Source organism: Rhamphochromis sp. 'chilingali', assembly GCF_963969265.1.
Source record: "Rhamphochromis sp. 'chilingali' genome assembly, chromosome: 11".
NCBI classification, from domain to species: Eukaryota; Metazoa; Chordata; class Actinopteri; order Cichliformes; family Cichlidae; genus Rhamphochromis; species Rhamphochromis sp. 'chilingali'.
Window position 1 is genome coordinate 11,902,596 of NC_137938.1, and position 22,110 is coordinate 11,924,705.

At 38.6% G+C, this 22,110-nt stretch overlaps 1 protein-coding gene across 1 annotated transcript; it reads left to right on the plus strand.

The window, feature by feature from the left end:
* The first annotated feature begins 21 nt into the window (after positions 1–21).
* LOC308405797 (terminal nucleotidyltransferase 4B-like) lies at positions 22–10,369 on the plus strand. The gene is made up of 12 exons (XM_080896540.1): positions 22–955; positions 1,064–1,187; positions 4,650–4,696; positions 5,421–5,541; positions 5,617–5,724; positions 5,833–5,961; positions 6,127–6,340; positions 6,655–6,781; positions 6,895–7,019; positions 7,140–7,324; positions 7,528–7,656; positions 7,792–10,369. Exons 1-12 carry the CDS (start codon positions 261–263, stop codon positions 8,251–8,253), a joined length of 2,466 nt encoding a protein of 821 aa, XP_080752666.1. The 5' UTR covers positions 22–260; the 3' UTR covers positions 8,254–10,369.
* The last annotated feature ends 11,741 nt before the right edge of the window (positions 10,370–22,110 follow it).

Consider the following 22,110-nt stretch of genomic DNA (forward strand, 5'->3'; position numbering starts at 1 on the left):
TGTTCAAAGATTTAAATCCCTCAGACATGCGTAGATGCTGAATGCTACTGGGTGCGCCATATTGCTGTTTTACTAGGGTAGTGGAGTTAGCGAAGCCGCTTGGAAAACCAAACCCGTTTCCGGACATGAAACCCTGAGAGGATAATAAGTGAATAAGCGCGGTAGGATTTATTAGTTTGCTTGACTGCAGTGTGTTTCATTTGTTACATTGCTTGCCATTTTAAGAAGAGAAGAGGGGTTCCCGTTAAACTCTGAGTCCAATGGATCCCAGGACCGCTTGGATCCAGCCGGAGCAGAAGGTACCTGCCAGTACCCTGTGGATGCACATTTGGCGAACCCCTCAGGAATTCGGAGCAGGCTCCGGTATCGACAGCCGCCTTCAACACCAACGTAACTTTGCAGCGCAGAGCGCAAACTCCACGGACTCACGCGGTGAGTATTGCAGAAATGTAGCACCGTCACCGATGGTAGTGTTGGGGAACCTGTCGAAGCGAGACGGCAGCGGGGAGAGGGGAAGTGTCCGGAGGAAGGGCTCGTTGTCGCCGTCCTCCTCCTCTTTGGACTCGGAGGCCGAGAGTTCCTCGCCCTCTGGTTCCTGCCTGCACATCGACAATTTGAGCGTTACAGAAGAGGCTAACCAGTTCTTGCACTACGGCAAGCAGGAGTTGAAGGAGAACAGTCTCCGACAGCAATACCCTCTAACCCCTTTTCACACTGTTCAGCAACACTGGCGCAGCATGCCACAATCTACCGACCACACCCCCCCTGGGATAAGAAATCAGCATGGGAACAAGCACCACTATCAGACACATTCATCCAGCCGCAGGAAGCACCTGAACAGGGCCAACACTTTCCACGGCATCAACCCCCTCCTGTGCTTCGACTCCAATGGACATCATCCAGACTCTAATTGTAGCCCGTGGAAAACCAGGCGCTACAGCCAGGGCATCAATGGGTAAGGAAAAGGAGGGAGGAGGGGGTATGGACAAACTTTTCTTTTATCCAAATGCAGTGTTTCACCATAGATGTGCTTCTGGTTTACACTTTATTTCCGTCTTTTTAGTCTTCACGAAGAGATTATGGACTTCTTCAGCTTCATGTCACCAAAACCAGAAGAAGAGTCAATGAGAAGGGATGTAGTGAACAGAATAGAGGGGATTATCAAAGATTTGTGGCCCACAGTACAGGTGAGTGTCACCAGCATAGATGTTTACCTGTGCACACCTTTTGGACAGGTAACTATGGGGTGGGGGTTTGGATGCTCAGTTTTACATACTTTTGTTTTTGTGATGTGCTGCCAACCCTCTCATAAGCCAAGTATGTTGACTTATGAGTATCAGAGTAGCTTCTTAAAGTTAATCAAGAGACAAGCTGATGTTAGATTCTTGTTAAATTCAGGAGTACTCCTCCCTGCTTCCAGAGTAACACTGAACACACCAGTCAGATATATTTGGAAAAAACTAACCTTTACTCCCACTCTTTGTCTGGCATCCAAATGTTCGGACACATGCTAGGACAGAAGGGATATTTCAAACGTAGGTACTTGTAAGCCTGAGGAAATACAGCGATGACCCCAATCAAGCGTTTTTTACTGCCTTGGTCACAAAGGGCATCTTTTTGCCCTGCACTTAACTTTATGAGAATCCAATTTCTTTTTTCTTTGCTGTTGGTGTATTCAGTAATTTTATTTTATTTTTTTTATGGTTATAATTATGCAGCTTGTTTTTGTTTGTGATGCCCTGCATAAATCAGGCCTATGATTTTCATGGTTTCAGCAGTCATTACGTTTGGCACTTTACTACATTTGTGTGTCCTGCTTTATGCAGAAGGCAGTCAGCAGCATCGTTTACGCTATATGTCCAAACAGACTTGGCCAGATGTAATCATTCATTCATATTGCCTGCATTCCCAAAGTAACATTAGTAAATTATTTTCCGTTGTATACTGCCAACAGAGTGCACTCTGTAACAAATGGCTCTTTTTTTTGAGGGGGTGGGGTTCACATTATAAACATTTTGAACTAATCCTGGCCCACAGAAATCCCACTGGGCCTCACTGTGAATTGGATTCTTTTCCTTTCTTTTCTCTGAAGATCATTCTGTGTTACTCCTCCTATCCCTGGTGGTGATTTTATTTTATTTTTTTCTTTTCTAGAAACCAGACATTTACAGAGGCAATAGTTTTATTGCACATCTTGACTAATACATAAAATTAGTGTATTTTGACCATACACTGTATGTAGAACAGTAGAAAGCCTGGTCAACAAGCTGGATACATAAACTGTGGATGCAGCACAGATACAGATATCTGCGAATCAGTGCTATGTAAAAGACTCAGAAATATTAGAGTTCTGCTCAAGTAAGACTGGAGTTAAACCTTCTTGGATGTGCTGCCCCACATAGCAGTGCAGCTGGCTTGGCCTTTACTTTTTTACCGAGTTTTATTGTTTTTACTAAGTCAAGAATTGGCCATATTTGCAGAATGGTAGAGCACAAAGTTGTCACCTAATGCTAGCAGGCTTGGATGGCAAGCTGTGTCCAGACTGTATTGTTGCACACTCAGAGACACCTGCTAAGTAATGAATATTTATTTATCCAAATGGCTTAAAACTACACAAAAAGATTGCAAGGTCAAATTTAGTTTGCAAATCCTTTTTTTTTTTTTTTTTTTTTTTTCTCTCCAAAATTATAAATAACAGCTTGCTAAACGGGAACTTCTGCTACTTCTGTCAGCAGTTAAATCATCCGTAAACACTAGTGACAGTTCCATTGGCAGCCATACATGCTGGTGCCATGATGATGCTTCCACCATGCTTGTGAGCTGATGTGTTATTCTTCAGTTTGCCCTTCTGCATACGGTACTTTTCTCTTCCAATCTTTCTATACAAGTTAATCGTGAATTAATTTTTCCTGAAGTGAGCAGCCTTTTTTTTTTTTTTTTTTTCTTTAGATATTGTCTGGTCAAGTCTAATTTTGCCATGTTATCGAGTGTATGATTTGAGCCTTGTTCCATACCCTCTGTATTCATGAAGGTCTCTCTTGATTGTTGACCTTGTCAGTTGATAGACTTGCCTCCTCGAGAGGACTCAGATGTTGTGAAGTTGTTTTTTTTTATTTTATTTTTTTATCTTAACCATCAAACTCTGTCATCCCCAGCCTGCGCTGGTCTTTCTTTTTGAATGACGTGCTTGACTGTTGATTCGGCCTCTTCTAAACTTTTTGCCATCTCTCTGATGTGTTGATTTTGGTTTGTCAGTTTAATGATGTTCACATTCAATTAGGGCTGCTCGATTATGGCAAAAATGATAATCACGATTATTTTCACTGAAATTGAGATCACGATTATTTGACGATATTTATTTAACCCTTTAAGACCTACCATAGAACCAAGTCCACCAGAGCTTATATTATTATTTTTTTTTACATGTTGTAGTGCCATTTGTGGGAGCATTTCAAGTTGCTATACATCAATACAACTGTTATAGCCCATATTTTAATAATATGTATGCATTAAGTCCATAGTAATTACATAAATTGCAAAAAAGTGCAATAAACTACAAAAAAAATTGAAAATCGCTTTTGTTTTGTTTACATATATTTCTACTTGGAGAAGTTTAAGAGGTTTATCCCTCAAAACTTTAAATACAATAAAGTTGCAAAAAATAGTTTCCCACCACAGGAAATTTATTTTGAGTGTCTTCATAGTTTTATTTTGGAGATACAGCAATTTTTATATACTGCAGGAAAAACAAAAAACAATCCTATGATGCAAATTTGCAAAGAAAACAGCATGTGCATCATTTCACTGTGGGAAGTGTTACGAACAGCTGATAGGAACGGCAAAGCGTGTTTCTGGAATATTATGTTTTTGTTCCTGCAAGCGCTTTTTATGCAATTTTTGCAAAGCTATATGTGGAACGAAACCGTGACCGAGGACAAGCTGATGGCATCAGATGTAAGTACAACTCCTCCGGTTTCATATGCAAAACAAATTATTGCGCTAGCTTACACGGTTCCGGTTCTACAGGGATTTAACAATAGTTACGCAAAACGGAGCGTGCTGCTCTGACCGGCTTTAAAGGGTTAACAATGACTTTAAAAAAATAATATAAAATAGTGTGCAACACCACTGAAGATTTTTTTTTTTTTAAACTCTCTTTTCAACCAACGGCAGTCACTCTCCAAATAACTTCTGCTTAGCTTTCCGAGCTTCCCTCGGGTCCTCTTAATCAGCGGTCTCGAATCTTTTTTGCGCCACGGACCGGTTTATGCCCGACAATATTTTCACGGACCGGCCTTTAAGGTGTCGCGGATAAACGAGGGAGGGGCTAATGATCGTTGAAAGCCCAGATCGTAATCGTGATTAAAATTCGATTAATTGAGCAGCCCTACATTCAATGACCAGCTACCAATTAAGTTCAGCACTTGAAATAAATAAACTAAACAAAAATTACTTTTTTATTTTTAATAACCCACTGTGGTGGTGTATAAAGGGAAAAACAGCCATGTATGGCCTTAATTGTAACTACACTGAAGTCTTTATTTTATTTTTTAAGGTTCCACATTGTCAGCTCAAAATCAAGGTCAAGCTAGCAAATACCTCAGATATGCTTATGGCTCTTGAAACCAAACCTATGTTGTCCTCTGCAGGTGGAGATATTTGGCAGCTTCAGCACTGGAGTTTATCTTCCAACAAGGTAACATTTGTTGCATTACCGTTGCCGTACACTCTCACCTTACACGGGCTACTTGTAAAATGCGCTGCTTTTTAGGAAGTAGGAGCACCATTTTTTTTGTCAGTATTAAAATGCCACACTGCATTCAGTGTTCATTCTGCTAGAATTTACACTGAACTAGATGCTGTTTATTATAGTTTTTTATGTATGCATTGTATTTCTCAAGGTCTTGTCCTGAGAGTTGAGTTACAGAAATGAAGAGTGTTGAGGGGGAGTGACATTTCAGCAAATATGCAGGAGTTTAAAATATTCAGCAGCCTTATTTGGAAACATTGTATCGCATTAGCAAATGAAGTGATTTTTGGAGTGAGTACATACAGCATCTGTTTTGTGCAATGGTTGTTTTCATTGGATTCACATAATACTCGCTCAGCAATGAAAATTAAACTGCCTGAACAATTAAATATTGGTTATGAAATAAAACTGTCTTTCTAACATGTGTACACAAACCAACAGGCAGAGATCACTGCTGCTTTCTTTATTATTTGTACATATGTTATGTAGTCAAAAGCCTTTTTGTTGTGCAGATAAGATTGAAGTTTTATGACTAGAACATGGTTACAGTAACTTCTCTTTTGTCTTGTTGTAGCTATTATTTTTTTATTTTTTTATTTATTTTTACCATTTGGTGTGTGTCTGAGAAACCGTTTGAAATTGTGTTGCTTTCATTCTGCTGCGTCCTTAGTGACATTGACCTGGTGGTGTTCGGAAAGTGGGACCGTCCTCCACTGCAAGAACTGGAGCAAGCCTTGAAAAAACACAATGTGTCCGGCTCACATCCCATCAAACTCCTTGACAAAGCTACAGTAAGTCGAGAGAGAATCCTGGCTTTTTAATTTTGGCATTGCCAAATTGTGAACTAATTCTTGACATTTCCTTAGGTGCCAATCATCAAGCTTACAGACTGTGAAACACGGGTCAAAGTGGACATCAGCTTTAATGTAGAGACTGCAGTCAAAGCAGCACAGTTCATCAAAAGCTACCTTAAAGTAAGCCTTTAACGACGGACTTTTTTCCCTTTTTAAAAAAATGAGTTTGTGTAAATGATCGTTTTGTTTTTCTGCTAATTTGTTTTATTTTTATTTTTTTTCTTGTAGAAGTACCCCGTTCTGCCACCCTTAATCTTCGTTTTGAAGCAGTTCCTGTTGCAGAGAGAATTGAATGAAGTCTTCACTGGAGGCATTAGCTCATACAGTCTTATACTAATGGCCATCAGCTTCCTGCAGGTACACAGTGATGCTCATCAGCAAAGTGATTAGTTCCAGAGTTGATAATAACTACACTCTGGTTTATTTAAAATAAAAACATTTTGTAAAAGTTGACCAAAAAGTTGTTAAAATGTAACGTGTTACACAGCAAAGGTAATAAGTTCTTTATGTCCTGCTAATCAGCTACACCCTCGGATAGACACGAGCCGTCCCAACATTAACCTGGGCATCCTGCTGATTGAATTTTTTGCACTGTACGGCCGTGATTTCGACTACATTAAGACCGCCATCAGAGTGAAAAATGGAGGAGCCTACCTGTGCAAGGAGGAAATGCTCAAAGAAATGGAGAATGGAAACAGACCATCATTGCTCTGCATAGAAGATCCAGTCCAACCAGGTCAGACTAAAATAAAGAAAATGTTCAAATGTGTATAGAATTTGTACAAGACATTACTGCAAAAGCAAAAAAACACAGGTATTTATTGGCTGCTGGAAGGGCAATCCAAAGTGAAGGGAAATAAAAATGTTAAAGAGCTGCAGTATAATCACCTGTGGGTTCAGTAACAATAAAAGTTGTGCAGAGGAGGCAAATGATTGCTGTACATCCCAAAACATTTGATATATGAACGCCAAAATGTGTCATGCTGTCAGAGTCCGTCTTGTAATGCTCAACTAATCGAGTGTGTGCGTGTGTGTCTGTGATCTTCACAGGCAACGACGTGGGCAGAAGTTCATATGGGGTTCTGCAAGTCAAGCAGGTTTTTGACTTTGCCTACATGGTACTAAACCATAGTGTTTCTCCACTTTCACGTGCATACCCTAACAAAGACTGTGACAGGTTTGTGCCAACCCACCCCCTCCTAATCATAAGGAAAGTGTAACCTTTCCTTATGAGTTTAATCTTTACAGTGTTTCTCTAAGTAGTCATATTTTACTTTCTCTATGTTGCAGTACTCTGGGAAGACTCATCAAAGTCAGCCAAGAGGTCCTGAAATACAGGGACTGGACAATCCAGAAGTGGGGTGCCAAGCAGTATGCCAAGCTGGGAAACCACAGAATGTTGTCTTCAACTTCTGGTTAGTGCCTGCTTCGCGTAACATGAACTGGAGTTCAGTTTCAATAACTGATGTTGCTGAAAAGAGGAAAATGTGTCAAATATACCCAATGCAGTCTAACCGTAATCTGTTTGGTCCTAGATGTTGAGGCTTGTGAACAGGATCTGGCCAGGCTGATGCTGGGTGGAGATCAAAGAGACTCATCCTCCCCGCTCAGTGCCGACTCCCCGTCACCATCTCCAGTTTTCGTTAACAGCCCCCATCACCGTTTGTCGTCATCCTCTGCTTGCTCGCTCTCCTCTTCTTCCTCTTCGGGAAGTGACATAGTAAGGGCAAATATTCTTTTCTTCATTTTACCAAATTATTTGACAACCACTTTGGCACACAAGGTGGCAATTCAAAATATGTAAAGATAAAGCACATAGACAAAGCAGCTATAATGTTCCATCACAACTTGATCATAGTCCAAATGTTTAAGGTTTTTCTCTTGTCAGTCTGGCTTTCTTAACTTGTATATGGACATTCCTAGGAATCTGAATCCCCTCACGGCACCAATACTACTGTCCAATTCCATCCCCTGACCTTCCAGTCAATGTTTCAGATGACTACTAACCTGAGGACTGCGCATCCAGCAGGCTTTATTCACACAATGCATCAGGTCGGTCTGTTTCTTCATACTGACATTTATATTTCAAAAGGCAAAGTCCAATTTTTTTTTTTTTTCCAAATGCCCTTTAATGCTTTAAAAGAATCCCAATTTCAATCTTTTTCTTTTTTCCCCACAATTTTTCAGATCCAGATGTCCCTCCCAGAAAACATAGCCATCCCCCATCTCTCCGATTGCCGCTTCTACCACGAGACTCCTCCTTCCATCGGCGTTGTGCACCGTCATTCGCCACAAGTCGCACCACAAACCCCTCAAATCTCACAATACATGAACTCTACCAGCCCTCTCCTAAGTCCCCACCACCACCAACAACAACTTCACCACCCTCAGGTAGGAGGACTGCAAAGCCGCTCTTATGCCATGGGATCCAATTCCCACGGTTCACTGGAGCATCCCAAACTTGTCTTCAAGCACAATCAGTGCAGTAACCTCCAAGGCCAAAGTCACGTTAACTTCAGTCCTCAGCGCAGATTTGTTCCCCAAGTTCATAACGCTACATCGGGTTTCAGGAACCAGCAGCAGTACGGCCGTAACGCCTGTCGACGCAAAAAGAAGGACAATTTTCCTGCCTTGAACCAAATCAGATGAAAGAATACACCTACAGTATTTGTCCCAACTGGTTTCTGAAGGCCTCTCTACAACCATCAAAGTGATCATGTGATGATACTTTTCTTTTTTTGAAATCTTGATATGGGAGGCTGTCAAAAATGCACCTTATCGTGCTAGCATTCCCAAGTCAGTTTACTATGCCACACGCTTCCTGTCCGAAAACTGAATTTAAATCCATGACTGAACTCATTTTGTTACATCTGTCTGAAGTCAGAAGCCCCTCTCTCAATGTGACGCACACCAGCACAGACTTGATTGAGGATTTTCCAGACTTCACCTTCTCATCAGTGTTACTTCCTAGTTTATTGAGCAGCTCAAGTCAAGTAGAGTTTCCATGGAACTCGGACCTTTTTGAACATCGTGTGCCATTTTACTGAACTGGTTCATCGAGCCTGGCATCTCTTGAACTTTTGACTCTTGTCGGGGCCCATCTCATCAGGTTTGGGGGCTCATTTGATCTTGTGAATGCAACACCCTATTAGCTGAACTCTTCATGAAGAGCCCCTACAGCTAGGGCTATTACTACAACTTGTACTCTGGATTGAAGCACTACCTTTCTACCTATGCAGCTCAACGCTGACAGTGTTTTTGGTGTGACGGCACAAAAATGGACCTTATCGCAAGTGCTCAAACTGTGATGACTTGTTTGAATGTACGAAGTGTTTTGTGTGTGTTGGGCATCATCCGTTGTCTGCTTCCCTTTTTTTTTTTTTTTTTTTTTTTTTTTTTTTAAATTTGGGTGGTTGTTGTGTTTTAAAAACTTTTCCCCTCACTAATGTCTCCTCCCCCCACACACATTAGCACCTCTGTTTTGTTCTGTACTGTAAACATTGCCACCTTATATTATGTCTGTTGCATTTCTGTGCAATATTGACCAGTTTTTAATTTATTCCACTTTTTTTTTTTTTTTTTTTTTTTTTTTTTTTTTTAAAAAATAAGGGAGTTCTCGCCACTATAAGGTTGCTTTTTATATTAGCCTACATTGATCTGTGCAATAGGATTTGAGGGCCTAGGGCTGTCTGTTTACAGCTTTCCAACACAAGAGGGAGCTATGGTGTAATGTGAGAAATGTGCCAAAAATCCCATGTTGCCAACACATAACTATTGTCATTTACCATTGATATATGATCACTTGAAATTTTCCCAACTGTCCAAATATAGCTCCTCCCACCACTGGTTCTCATTTTAAACATATCACTTAATTTGGGGGTTTGTTTTTGCTTTCTTCATTAGTATTTCCTCTTGATGGGCTGTGTTGGGGAAATGCACCTTTTTAGCAGTGTTATATCTTGTTAGTTCAAGAAAAGTTGGTGCTATTTATTACCAGCAAAGTGCTTGTTTTCTTGCCTTATATCTTTTTTGATTCTGTTAAAGCAACAATGTAACTGCCTTTCTAAATGACCAAATCTGACCCTCCTCCGTTACATAGTCAGAGCCTTTTGTGTTTTGTCAGTGGCAACAAAACTGTTGGACTTTTATTTTTGCCATACAGCTTGTAGATGTAAGCTCTGAGAGCAGACTCCGATCGCAGTCAGTGATTGTTAGCATGAGCAGCATGTGCGTGAGGTGTGTGTGGGTTTTGTTTTTTGTTTTTTTTCCCCTAAATTGATAAGAATAGTTGATTTGTGCAAGAGGGCCTTGTATTTTTTCCAGAGGTTTTCCTCTGCCATCTTTAAAGTCAGTATTTCAAAGACAGTTTCACAGCTAAAGTTTACATAGCGACTTGTTCTTGGCAAACCAGAGATTTATTGTTACAAGACTTTTGGCTGAGGCAAGAGTAAAAATCACTTAAAGTCTCGTGTTTCGAAAGTCAGATTATTGTAACATGCCGTGTACCAAACTGATGGACACATGATGCTGTCAGCTTTTTTTTTTTTTTTTTTTTTTTTTTTTTTTTTCCTCCCCCCAGTGCAGCTTTTTAGCAATATGTTTAAACGATAATCTAGGTTGTTACATGAACCAAATCTCCCCCCAGCTCATTCCTTCCTGTACATTTAATGGCTGGTTGTATTGTGTAAACAACTGACTTTTTTTTTTTTTTTTTAAATACAATTTTTCTATTTTTTTAATAAACATTTTAAAATTCCAAAAGTCATTTGTGTGTGAGAGAGAGAATTTGTGGACTATACTCAAAAAGTGACTGTGTCCAAGGAAACACACTAATTTAGTTTTTCTCTCAATTGCTTTGATGCAATTTTTCCTGCAGAAGTAATTCTCACTACTCTTCATGTAGTTGAGGCATTTTTCATAACACAGTCACCTGTGCAAAAGATACTACAACAATCAAAACCTTTTTCATAGTTTCAATATCATGTAAGTATATTGTAATCCCACAAAGTCTCTCATGGGGGCACTGCTGGATCATTTGCTTGGTGTAGCTGCTCCAGAGTCATTAGCTTTCAGATTGTCAGCAGGGAAATGGGAAGAAGGGGCTTCAATGAAGTGGTTCATCTAAAGGTTTAATCACTAGAGGGTTAGTGGCTGAAACTGTCATTTTATTTCAATTAAAGCAATGGAAAAGGGGGCAACGAGGATGCCCCCTTTTAGTCTTTCATTTAAAAAAGCTGACTAAGACACTAGGAAATTAGACTTTAAATCTACGGCTTGTAATGATTACTTTGGCACAGCTACAGTTCATAATATTGTTAAAAGTTGGTTCTTTGTTCCTGATAGATCTATTTACTAGATTAGATCATAGGGCTCATGGGATCTGGCCTATGCACTGATGAGAAATTCAGCTGCCTTTCCACACAGTGGTTGTTCACACAGTTTGTGCTGCTACATGGTTTGCCTAAAAGCATGTCAGCCCTTAGGGGAAACAGAAGGCGCCTCCAGTTAGCATTCACCTGTTGAGATCTGCATGCAGTAAAGGGGGCACTTGTCTTTATGTAATGCTCGCAAAGAGTGAATATCTTTCTCTAGATAAGAGCGCATTTCAAAAAAATAAATACATTTATACTACGTTAAGAATGACAACTTTGCTGTGCTCAACATGTCAAGAAAATAGCTTTCCAGTGGGAATAAACAAGCCTTTTTCACGTATAAATCAGTACAATCTCATTGTGTGCTAACCAGTCAAACTGAAATGGCTAAAGAAGGTTCTTTAAAAGAGCTTCCTTTCAACCTCTACTGGAATTAAATATAGCTTATGCCTCCAGGCTGTCTGAAAGCACTGTGACTGTAGTTTAAAATTTGGTGTCGATACATAGTATCAGGGTATAAGGGACATTTTGGTCCAGAGAACAATTATTACAATATTATTTTCGCTTGTAATGGTTGTTGGTCTGACTCATAAAATAACACCCAGGTAAAGTAGGTAAAATATGGAGACATAAATCATATATACATCAGATTTTTGCCATACACATTTTCAAATGATATAGCTGTTATCTCCTCAATGCCACCCAATAGTGCTCAGGCCAGTTTTTTGTTTGTGGGGTTTTTTTTAAGAAGTGTTAGAAGTGACATTGACAAGTCTTTTTTTCTGTTTTTCTGCCAATTATTCTTCCTTTGTGTCTTTCTGAAATACAGAGAAAATGTGATCAAAGGCTCAGCCTTAACTACTGACTGGTTCTTTTTGTCATGCTTTCAAGATATATGGAAGAGACTTTTCTACCATTATGCTATTTACAGCATGGAGCCATGTAGACACAGATGATGCGAGCACAGAGTGTGCATAACAGAGACGAAAATGACAGTGATGGTGTTGTTTTAGTGCAATGGAAAGGGAAGTCAAGAAATAAAAAGTCTCACGGACTTTTTACTTTTGCACCTGTAAATGGATCTCTAAGTGAAAGATGATGTCCATCTGAAGTTCTGTACGACTGTAAAATCGTAAATGTACTGACATCGGTCTCACTTCACTTTTCACTTTCTATTATGCCTTTCTTAGTTCAGCCTCTTAGAGGAGAAAAAACCTTTAAACATGGTGGTCTTCGAATTCTACACACTCTTATTTTTATGTATTTATATATTTATTGTAAATTTGTTTTAGAATAATGTATTATAACAATAATAATGGTCTAAATGTCGACCATCAAAGCCCCCTGAATATGCCACTGATAGCTAAAACTAAACATTCAGATTGAGTTTCCACACTATAGCTATATAAAATGTGTCTAAAATCAGATCCCATTAATTGTGGCCTATGTGCACCCACCATGTTCATTCATCTTTCGTTTACGTAGGACCTGTTAAATAGCTTATCTCCCTTTTGTGTTTCCAAAGTCAAAGTATAATACTCTTAGCTAACAAGCATAGCCTCTTGGCCTAGATATCTCCACTTACCTTGATTTCATGCTCATTCGTGGTTAGTCCAATGTGCTCACTTGAGATATCTTTTCTTCTTTGGCTCAAAGAGGCCTGATGGATTCTGTATTCTGCCTGATAAAATGGCTCCATTCAGCCTCTCTCTAGTCTAAAGCTCACTAATGACCCATACACACCAGTATTCATTTTCTTCCCACAAAACCAATTTTTCTCTGAATAATGGAGCTTTTTTGGCAGTTTTAAGAAACATACTTCTCTAAAGACCCTGACAGAGGAATGGAACAGACCCTAGTTACATCTATATCTTTCAGATCATTAGTTCCATTTTTTGGAGATTTCTTTAGAAGGCAGTGTTAATTTTTCATATTCAACAGGCGGCTGTCAACAAACATTGCATAACAAAACTGAGGTACAAATCTCATCAACCAGCACAGCTGCTGACGGATGTTGGTCCGAAATTTTCTAAAGGTGTAGAAACTCAAAAGGTTTCATTTATCTAAATCAAACCATACATTCAGTTCAGATTTGATTTCATTTCAAAACATTTATGGTTACACACCCAGAATTTCAATAATAAAAGACTAACTTCGCATAATGCAAATAAATTTGTCACAGATAAAAATGGCTAGCACCTCATTTGATAAATGCTCCATATTCTCCTCCAGCTAGTTGCTTACTTTGCCTGTTTGTTGCTTGTTCTTGGCAAAGTTTCCACAGTGAGTCTTTTTTTTAAATCAGAGTACAGGAGAGCTGTGAGACTGAATCAAAATGTCTAATTGTAAAACTAAAACAATGAGCTGAATGCCATTATAATCTTCAACAGAGCCAACAGCAACTGCAGAATATAGATAAGTTGATGTCAGTTTATCATTTCAAGCCTTCCACATTATCATGCCAATTCCATCTGGTGTTAAATATTTGACTAATCCAAATTACTTTGGGTGTAGATTATGAATAGCAAATAGCAAATAACAAATAAAATTACGGTGCATAACATACATAAAATGAAACCTACAAATCATAAAAATATACGATGTAGGTTCTTTGAAAGTTAACACCAAGAATAAACTTAGAGAGCGAATGCATGTTTCCATGATTAAATGATGACTGCATTATTTTTATATTCAGCATGCTCGGTTTTGAGGTTGTATTTATACAGAAAAACACATTTACAAACCGGGTGCCTTCCATCACTTTATCTTTTCTCTGTAGCTTGCACCCTGCTGAAGAGTTATTTAGATGACTCAGCCTATTACTGCGTACTGTATGTATCTCTTCAGATGTTGATAGCTAGCTTGCTTGATGATTTGGGTTTATGCAACACAACACACCGCAGAATGCAGCATGACCCCATTTATGCACTGTGTTTTTGTTGCGCTTGTGTGTTTGAACTCGAAGGGAGAAAAAGAAAATAGAAAATTACTTTTATTCATCTTCGTCTCGGGCTCCTTTGTTTACTCTTGTTCTCTCAGGGTATATGAAAATGTAAAGGAAAGTGACTGGTTCCACTTATTGCATTAGGCTTATATGTTGGAGTATCATGAAACTGCAGCTTTCTGAATACTGTGTTTGCACTTCTAAGAATTTATGGGATCAACATATCATCATATCAGTGTTGCAGCCATTATTTGCAGTTTCTGCCACAAGAAAGATAGCACACTGTCCCTGATTTTAACGCTGTCAAACACAATCAGACAAACTTGATTATGGATAAATCTATATAAAAATATCTTTCTGAGATGTTGCAGCAAGCATTTGTTGCAGAGTTGCGATGAAAATGGATACATCTGCAGTATTTATGCAAAATTTAGGCTGTCTGTGTGAGGGTTGGGGTTCTGTGGACTCTGAACCTGGAATCTTCGTTGCCTTGGTATATATCATCTATTTGTCAATGAGAGCTTAGTAATAGGGTCATAAATACTAGTATTTATACAACACCAGATCACAATAGTCACCTCAAGGTGCTGTAAGCTAAAGACCCTACAATAATACAGAGAAAAGCCCAACACTCAGTTGACCCCCCTATGAGCAAGCACTTGGCGACAGTGGGAAGGAAAAGTCCTTTTTAACAGGAAGAAACCTTTTTATCTCTGGCACAATAGTTCTTATTATTTTCTAGAAAATCCCAATAAAATGTCCAGAAAGGCTCCATCACTCCATCCATCGATTCAGCCACACTTACAACCTCGACAGTAGCAAAATGGGTGAGTTATTTAAAAAAAATAAATACAATAAAATGAAATGAAAGTTACCCCGCTCAGTCATTATGAAGGAAAAATTCTGAAGATTGAAAATGTTTTTGTGCCAGGCTGTAATCATGTTATTTTATGATTGAAGAAAAGCATGCTTTCCCTCTGGGAATGCCATGCTTTTGAAGCAAGCCTTAAGCGGCTATTAGTGTTACTGCATTTTTGGCATTTACATGTTGTCTTGATTTTTTTTTTTTATCCCTGAAGATTGCAAATTTAGCAGCAATATAAACCAAAACTTCAAAGTAAAATAGATAAAATATCAGGGTGTCATCTGGACCATCATTTCCACTAAAATAAAGGTTTGCTGTATGTTATCCTTAAACAAATCGTTTTGATAGGCCAGTTGTGTTGCCCTTCTGGCTCGCCAAATGAACCGTGAGGCAGGCAAGCTTTGATATCCCACTCTGGATGGCATTAATAGAAATAAAGGTACTCAGATGTTCCTCTTCCAACAACAACAAAAAACATCAGAACTAAGGAAAATCAGAATCACAGAAATCTGTCTGTAGTCGCCTAGCAAGTTCAGGGATGCACAAACCCGAAAAATAGCACACATTTTCCCTTTCTTTTCTTTTTTTGTTTTTTTAAATTGGCAGACATGCATTGGAGGGCATCTGTCAACAAACAGCTTACACCGACAACAAATGGCAGACAATCTGTTCTTGAGTAAATTGCAAGCAGTTTTTGCAGTAACGAGCTTTAACTGTTGCTCTGGAACAGACTGCCAGTGATCCTCCCCTTGTTCCTGTCCACTTGTAGAAACAGAAATTCAAGAGGTTTGTCTCGATAGTCACTCTGACAGTCGGCAGTATCAGCATTTTAGATCGAAAATTAAAACTGCGAAGGGAATTAAATATTGATTTCTTTGGCAGGAGACAAGTAGTCATCCATCTGTAAACGTATACGTGCAGTGAGTTTTCCACTTTGCATCTCCCCCAGTTCTATTGTGCCCTTTTGCAGCTTCAACTAACTGTTTTATCTTTCATCTGCAGCTTCATTGCTTTGATCAGCTCTTACTGCTCTCATTAGCATCATTTTGAAATGAAAACGTTTGAAGCTACTTTGTTAATATACCTGCAGTTTTTAGTAATATTATAATGCAACAACCTAATCAGTCTTGCTGACCTATACAAGAGTTGTACATAACAGCAGATATGCTAATTGTGTAAATGGTAGAAGAATGTCTGCCTATCACAGCCACCTCTGACTTGATCAAAATGACATGACATAAAAAACAGACAGAGATAAAGAAATAAAGCATATTGTGGAATATAAGCGGGTCTGAGACGATATTTCAGTAGCTGGGGTGAAAACAGCCCGCAGTGTTGGGACACTGAAGGAGTGACAGGCAAATTGCCTGCTGGATGATGAAATTTTCCTGGCACAGATCCAGGTCATCCTCAAGTGTCACTGGAAAATAGTTTTTATGACAGCAGTCAACGTCCTTTAATTGCTTAATTTTCATTCCCGCCCAGCTCACTACAAGGAAATAGATTAAAAGATAATATAAAATATGGAAAGGCTCATCAAAATTCTGACTCTTAGTGATAAGAGAGCACAGCTTTTAATATCTGGAAATCTGGGTATGGCATGGAGTTTAACTGCAAAATTATATATACTTCAGGTTACTTATAATAATTGTGCTTAAAATAAATTATAGACACACAATGAAAATAATGATTGCAGTATACTGCCACTGTCTCATCTAATTACTTCTTATGGAAACAATTATATTTGGTATTCAGCTTTTGGCATTATGGACGCCTACATTACAAAAAAGAAGAGCAAATGATGAAGAAATGAAAACAAGTATTTAAGTAGTAAGATTAATTGGCTAGAATAATGACAAGTCATGATCTGACTTAAACTCCTGTGCTTCAGCTCCTGTTTAAAACTATCACGAGGCCTAAAGTTTTTCTGAACTCAGCCTCACATCTCAGCCTGGCTGTCATGTGTCTCAGCATAACGTAAGCAGCCGTGTCAGATCACAAGGCTTTAATTACAGACCTCGTTCATTAACACATCCTGCTTTGCAGTATTTTAGGACATGTAAAACTGTGTGCGCACGTGTTACTTTTCTGTCACACTTCTTGATTCACGTATTCTTTATATATCCATTTTAATAAGGACATATTAAAACGATCGTCCACCTGTTTGGTGAAAGTGCCATTTCTCTTATGCCCATGCGTTGAAATTCCTTAATGTATAAAGGAACCTCTAAATAGATGTTGTTATCTATTGATATAATGAACCCACATGATGCTGCTTATTCATAGACTTCAGGGGGGGGGGGGGGGGGGGGCTGTACCAGATACAGCCCCCCCCCCCTTTTTTTTTTTTAAATCCCAGGTTTAACAGACTTGTTTGCAATGCAATGCAATATGCTCGGCAACATGGGAGCCCCAGCATTCTGCAGCACAGCATCGTAGTCCTGTCACTAATAATCAGCCCTCTATAACTTACTGGATGCTGTAAAACACCGCTCAAATGAGCTGTACACGAGCAAAGCTTTAATTCAAATATAATCCGGTTACATCATAATCAATTTCATTTTAAGTCTAGGTGCTTAAATTCATAAAATTTAATTCATAAATTATTTAAATTCATCACACCAGAAATAATTCTGGTGTGATGAATTATAGTGTGTCCTCGGACACTGTGAAAGACACCAATAAAAACAGCCAGTTATTATCAGTATTATTTTGATCACAAAGGCTAAAATCCTATTTTGATGACGCAGTCTTGTCCCTGAGTGAATAATCATTGAAGGATTGTGCTCCGTTCTGGAAAAGTTAGAAATGGCTAATTCAATATACTGCAGTACAGCTCATCTTTACCTGGTCTAATACCTGCAGCAAACATCACAAACAAGAAAACGAAGAGCTCATCTGAGCAGTGTCCTCCTACTGAAGGCTGATAATAATGGAGGCTTACACAAAGACATGTGAGGATCACACAACTGAACTGAGCTCTGCTAGCACACTAATTTATTATCGCTAAAGCTTATTTTCATCCCAGAGGACACCTGGACAATAATGCTCAGAGGTTCTGTTGTTCAATAGGGTTTATATGCTGTTTTGGAGGTTATTCCCTGACAGTAGAAATGACACGAACAACGTGTCTCAGAGACCCTTGGTTTAGTGATATTTTTTCTAATGCAAAACTCTCTGTGATCCCTTGTTGTCGGTTGGCAAAATCATTTGCTGCTGGGACATTAGTCACAACTGTCAATCTAGCATTGAAAATAAAGTGTCCAGAGCTAATGGTGGGAAAAACAGAAATATATGAAAACACCTGGTTTGCACCATTCCATCAGTTTCATACAGCAATACTTGTGTCACGTCTGTGAGAAATGAAAGAAATATGAATACATTTCAGTGGCGGGCAATTTAATTCACAAGATTCTGAGAAATGTTTATTAAGATCTGAAGTTGATTGTATTTAAAATAGATTAAATAACAGTGAAATGTCGTAGAAAAGTAGTGAAGAACCCGCAGACAAGATCTTTTTAGCACTGTAGTTTGAATTTTCCAGCCACAAGCCTTGATCTTTCAGCAACACCATCTTAACTGTATGCTACATAGCCAGACTTTATAGAGATCCATATTGGAGTTAATGAATTCAAATCTATAGGCTGTGTTAATAGTAAACTGTTCGTCTTGTGAACTGTGTGGCAATGATAGAGAATGTAAAAGTTGCATTAATAGCTAGCTGCACCTCCTCCCAAGAGGATGATAAATCCATCAATCAGTGCAGGTTACAAACACAAACTGTACTAAACAGACTGAAAAATGCAGACTTGAAGGGCGCATTAACATGCCATTAATTTCAAATGATACCGAAGCCATTATTACAGCACTTTTACATTTTGTCCAACCTTTAATGTGGAAAATATTACTAACGGAAGACCCTTTATCCACTTTAATGGTTTTGATGTTGATGCTAATTTTCAATTCAAATATAGTTATGCTGTAGCTCAGTGAAGATGCATTGAATGTGGTCTCAGACTGGCCACATGGGAATAAATGGAGGTCATTAAAAAATAAATAAATAAAGGATAGAACATAATCTGTGAAAAAAACAAAACTTGTGGTATACACAACTTAGATGCCAACGTTTCATAGTTTGGGTACAAATCACACTGAATAGTTCAACTAATGGATGAAACTGAGCAGCAAATATTTGTAAAGCCTGACAGTCTTTATAATCTCTGTCTATAAGCTATAAATCCTTATAGCTACAGTGTGTCTCCTTTCTGTGAACATCTCAATACGTACAAACAAAAAGTGAATTTTTGTGCTTCATTAAATAGATCTGTGCCTGGCCTTCTGATAGGTTTGTCTTCTTTATTTTATTTTTATATAAAGAATATTTCAGGAATGTGACAGAAATAACCTCCTCCTAAACATCAGCAAGACTAAGGAGCTGATCGTGGACTTCACTACAAAGCAGGCGAGGAATTACAAATCCCTCATCATCAGTGGCACGCCAGTGGAGAGAGTGGACAGTTTCCGATACCTGGGTGTCCACATCACTCAGGACCTGTCATGGTCCTGACACATCAACTCCCTGGTTAAGAAAGCCCGTCAGCGTCTCTTCTTCCTCAGAAGACTTAGAGACTTCCAACTGCCACTGAAGGTGCTCAAGAACTTCTACTCCTGCACCATCAAGAGCGTCCTGATGGCAAACATCTGCACCTGGTTTGGGAACAGCACCAAGCAGGACAGACGAGATCTGCAAAGAGTGGTGCGCTCAGCCGAACGCATCATTCAATCAGAGCTCCCTGACCTGCTGTCCATCTACACCAAGCGGTGCAAGTCCAAAGCTAGGAAGATTATGATGGACCTCTCCCATCCCAACAATGGACTCTTCTCACTGTTGAGGTCTGGGAAGCGCTTCCGCTCCCTTAAGGCCAAAACAGAGAGAATGAGGAGGAGCTTCTTCCCCCAGGCTATTCGGGCCCTGAACCAGGTGTAGGACTGGACTCTCCCACACACGTCACTATAAGACTGGACTCTCACACACATCACCACACGCACCACCACACATTTCCTATAATCCTATAATTCCTATAATTTATAATCTTTATAATCTCTTCTGCTATTTGCACATTCTTTACTGTAAATTCCTAAGTTAATTTGTAAATTTTGTAGTAAACTGTAAATTGTAAATATTGTAAAACTTTTCTTCTGTCATTTAATGGTCGGGCATTGTACAGCTACAAGCATTTCACCCCCATGTCGTATTGTGTATGGTTGTGTGTGTGTGACAAATAAAATTTGAATTTGAATTTGAAAAAAAAAAAAAAAGTATCTTCAGTTTACCATATTTCTTCTTTTTTCTTTACTGTATGCTTAGAAGCTATGAAATAAACATAAAAGGTAAGTATTAGCATAATATTATGTTGGAAAGTCATTTTGTCTAAGCAATGATGGATTTAGGCTTATTAATATACTCTTGATGCAGTTGTGAGAACCCTATACATGAAAAAAATACCATAAATGTCTGCTGTTTTTAGTCTTTTCAGCCTTGATGACTCAGATAAACATTTTTTTCTTTTAAAAGTTAACTACATACCAAAAAATTATGTTTATTTGTTCAGTTACGTCTACACTTCAAGTATTTTTTGTGAGGTGAGTTGATGTGTAGTATTCCCATTTGATAATAAATCAGACATGAAGAAAGACAAGGAGACTAACAAAACTGAGAAAAAATAAAGATGAGAAAAGTTTAACCGAAGAGAAATTAGGGGAAAAGGTAATTAGTGGAGCAGTTGGTGGTTTATCTAAGAAATAGTGAAAGTCTAACTGTTCTCACTCTCTCCAGGGACAAACAGACAGGCTCTGGTTGCTGTCCCCCTCTTCCCATTTCACTGTCAAAGTGACAATGACTTATTTCCTCACACGTTTTCTTTATACTTCACACATTTACATCTAGTTTTTATCCATATTCATTAACGTTTCATCATTTTGTAACTAATGTCAAGGTTAAACTCACCAAAGGGCAGGGCAATCAAAATTCTCCAGGAACTCAGCTGGAGGAAAATAGAGCCGCTGATTAGTTGTTAAGGGTAAAGTGGAGAGTAGAAAATGGATTAGTGTGCAGTTAGAATATGTCGCACTTCATGAAGTGTGAATGAAGGATGTTTTCCCCATCTGGGGTTATGGAGAAACTGTGAATGACTGAAGACACTTTTAAAAACAAGCAGCGCAAAAAATAAAAGCGGGGTGGAAAAAAAAAGTCCTCCTCAAGAGACCTTTTTTGATTTGCTCTCCTTCTCCTCAATTTAAATACTTTGGATATATTTTCTTTTCACACAGTAAATATTATATAAGGCAAGACACATGAAATGCCTTTAGATACTTTTGGAAAGTAAGCACAAGCTCCCGGGTATGTGCTCCTTCAAAGGGTTGCTTGAAGGGTAAAACTTGCTTTTGGATTGGGATGCAGTTAAAGGTCGGAGTCAGACATGGCAGGTGGGATGGTTTACAAAGTGTATGCAAAGAGTATTATAAATTAAAATCTCACAAATGAAGTAATTCATTTGCGAGATTGTATGTATGCTCTTGTATTGGTATATGTGCTAGTGCAGTACATTCTGTGATACTTAATATTGAGTCATTCTATCAACCTAAATTCAAAACATCCATGGTGCTTTTAAGCATTTAATTGTGCATCAGAGTTATTAGTACAATCATCACCAAGGTTACCAAGAGAATATGAAGGTTAAGGTTGCTGGGAGGCTCTCAGTTAGACACACTTATGGGTTAAGTGGCAAATTTCTTTGCCCAGATAATGAAGGGTTACAGTTAAATACTCTAGTGCCTTAAAATATCCAGGTCTTCTTTGATATCTAGGTTAAATCAAATGAGAAGTGGAGACAGCCAGGGAAAAGAGACAATCTATACTTTAGTACATTTATGTCTAGCATATCATTGTATCATATGTGGATAGAACAACAATTAAGATGTGTTGTTTGGGGACCAAAAAAAACTGCTTGTCCAATACAAAATCCCCTTAAAAACCTAGTGTTGTAGGATATAGTAAGCCAATGTCTTCACTATGGGTTTACTGCCAGTTTAGTATTCCCTGTCACATCTTCTAAAATATTTAAGAGATGGCCTGTTTCCCCTTGTTAAAAGAATAAGATATCTTGTTCGCACTATAATACATTTGACCATGAGTAAAAACGAATAAATTTTAATGTAAAACTGCAAAATCCAGACTTATTTTTCTTTTTGTCTTCCCTTATTGGCAAAAATAAAAACCTACTGATTGGACGGAAATGGCCAATCACTTCCGGTATTTTGGAGCA

Coding starts and splice junctions, on each gene's coding strand:
- LOC308405797 (XM_080896540.1), top strand. CDS start 261: ATGGATCCCAGGACCGCTTGGATCCAGCCGGAGCAGAAGGTACCTGCC. Junction 5,542..5,616: donor AACTCCTTGACAAAGCTACA/GTAAGTCGAGAG, acceptor ACATTTCCTTAG/GTGCCAATCATCAAGCTTAC. Junction 5,725..5,832: donor TCATCAAAAGCTACCTTAAA/GTAAGCCTTTAA, acceptor TTTTTCTTGTAG/AAGTACCCCGTTCTGCCACC.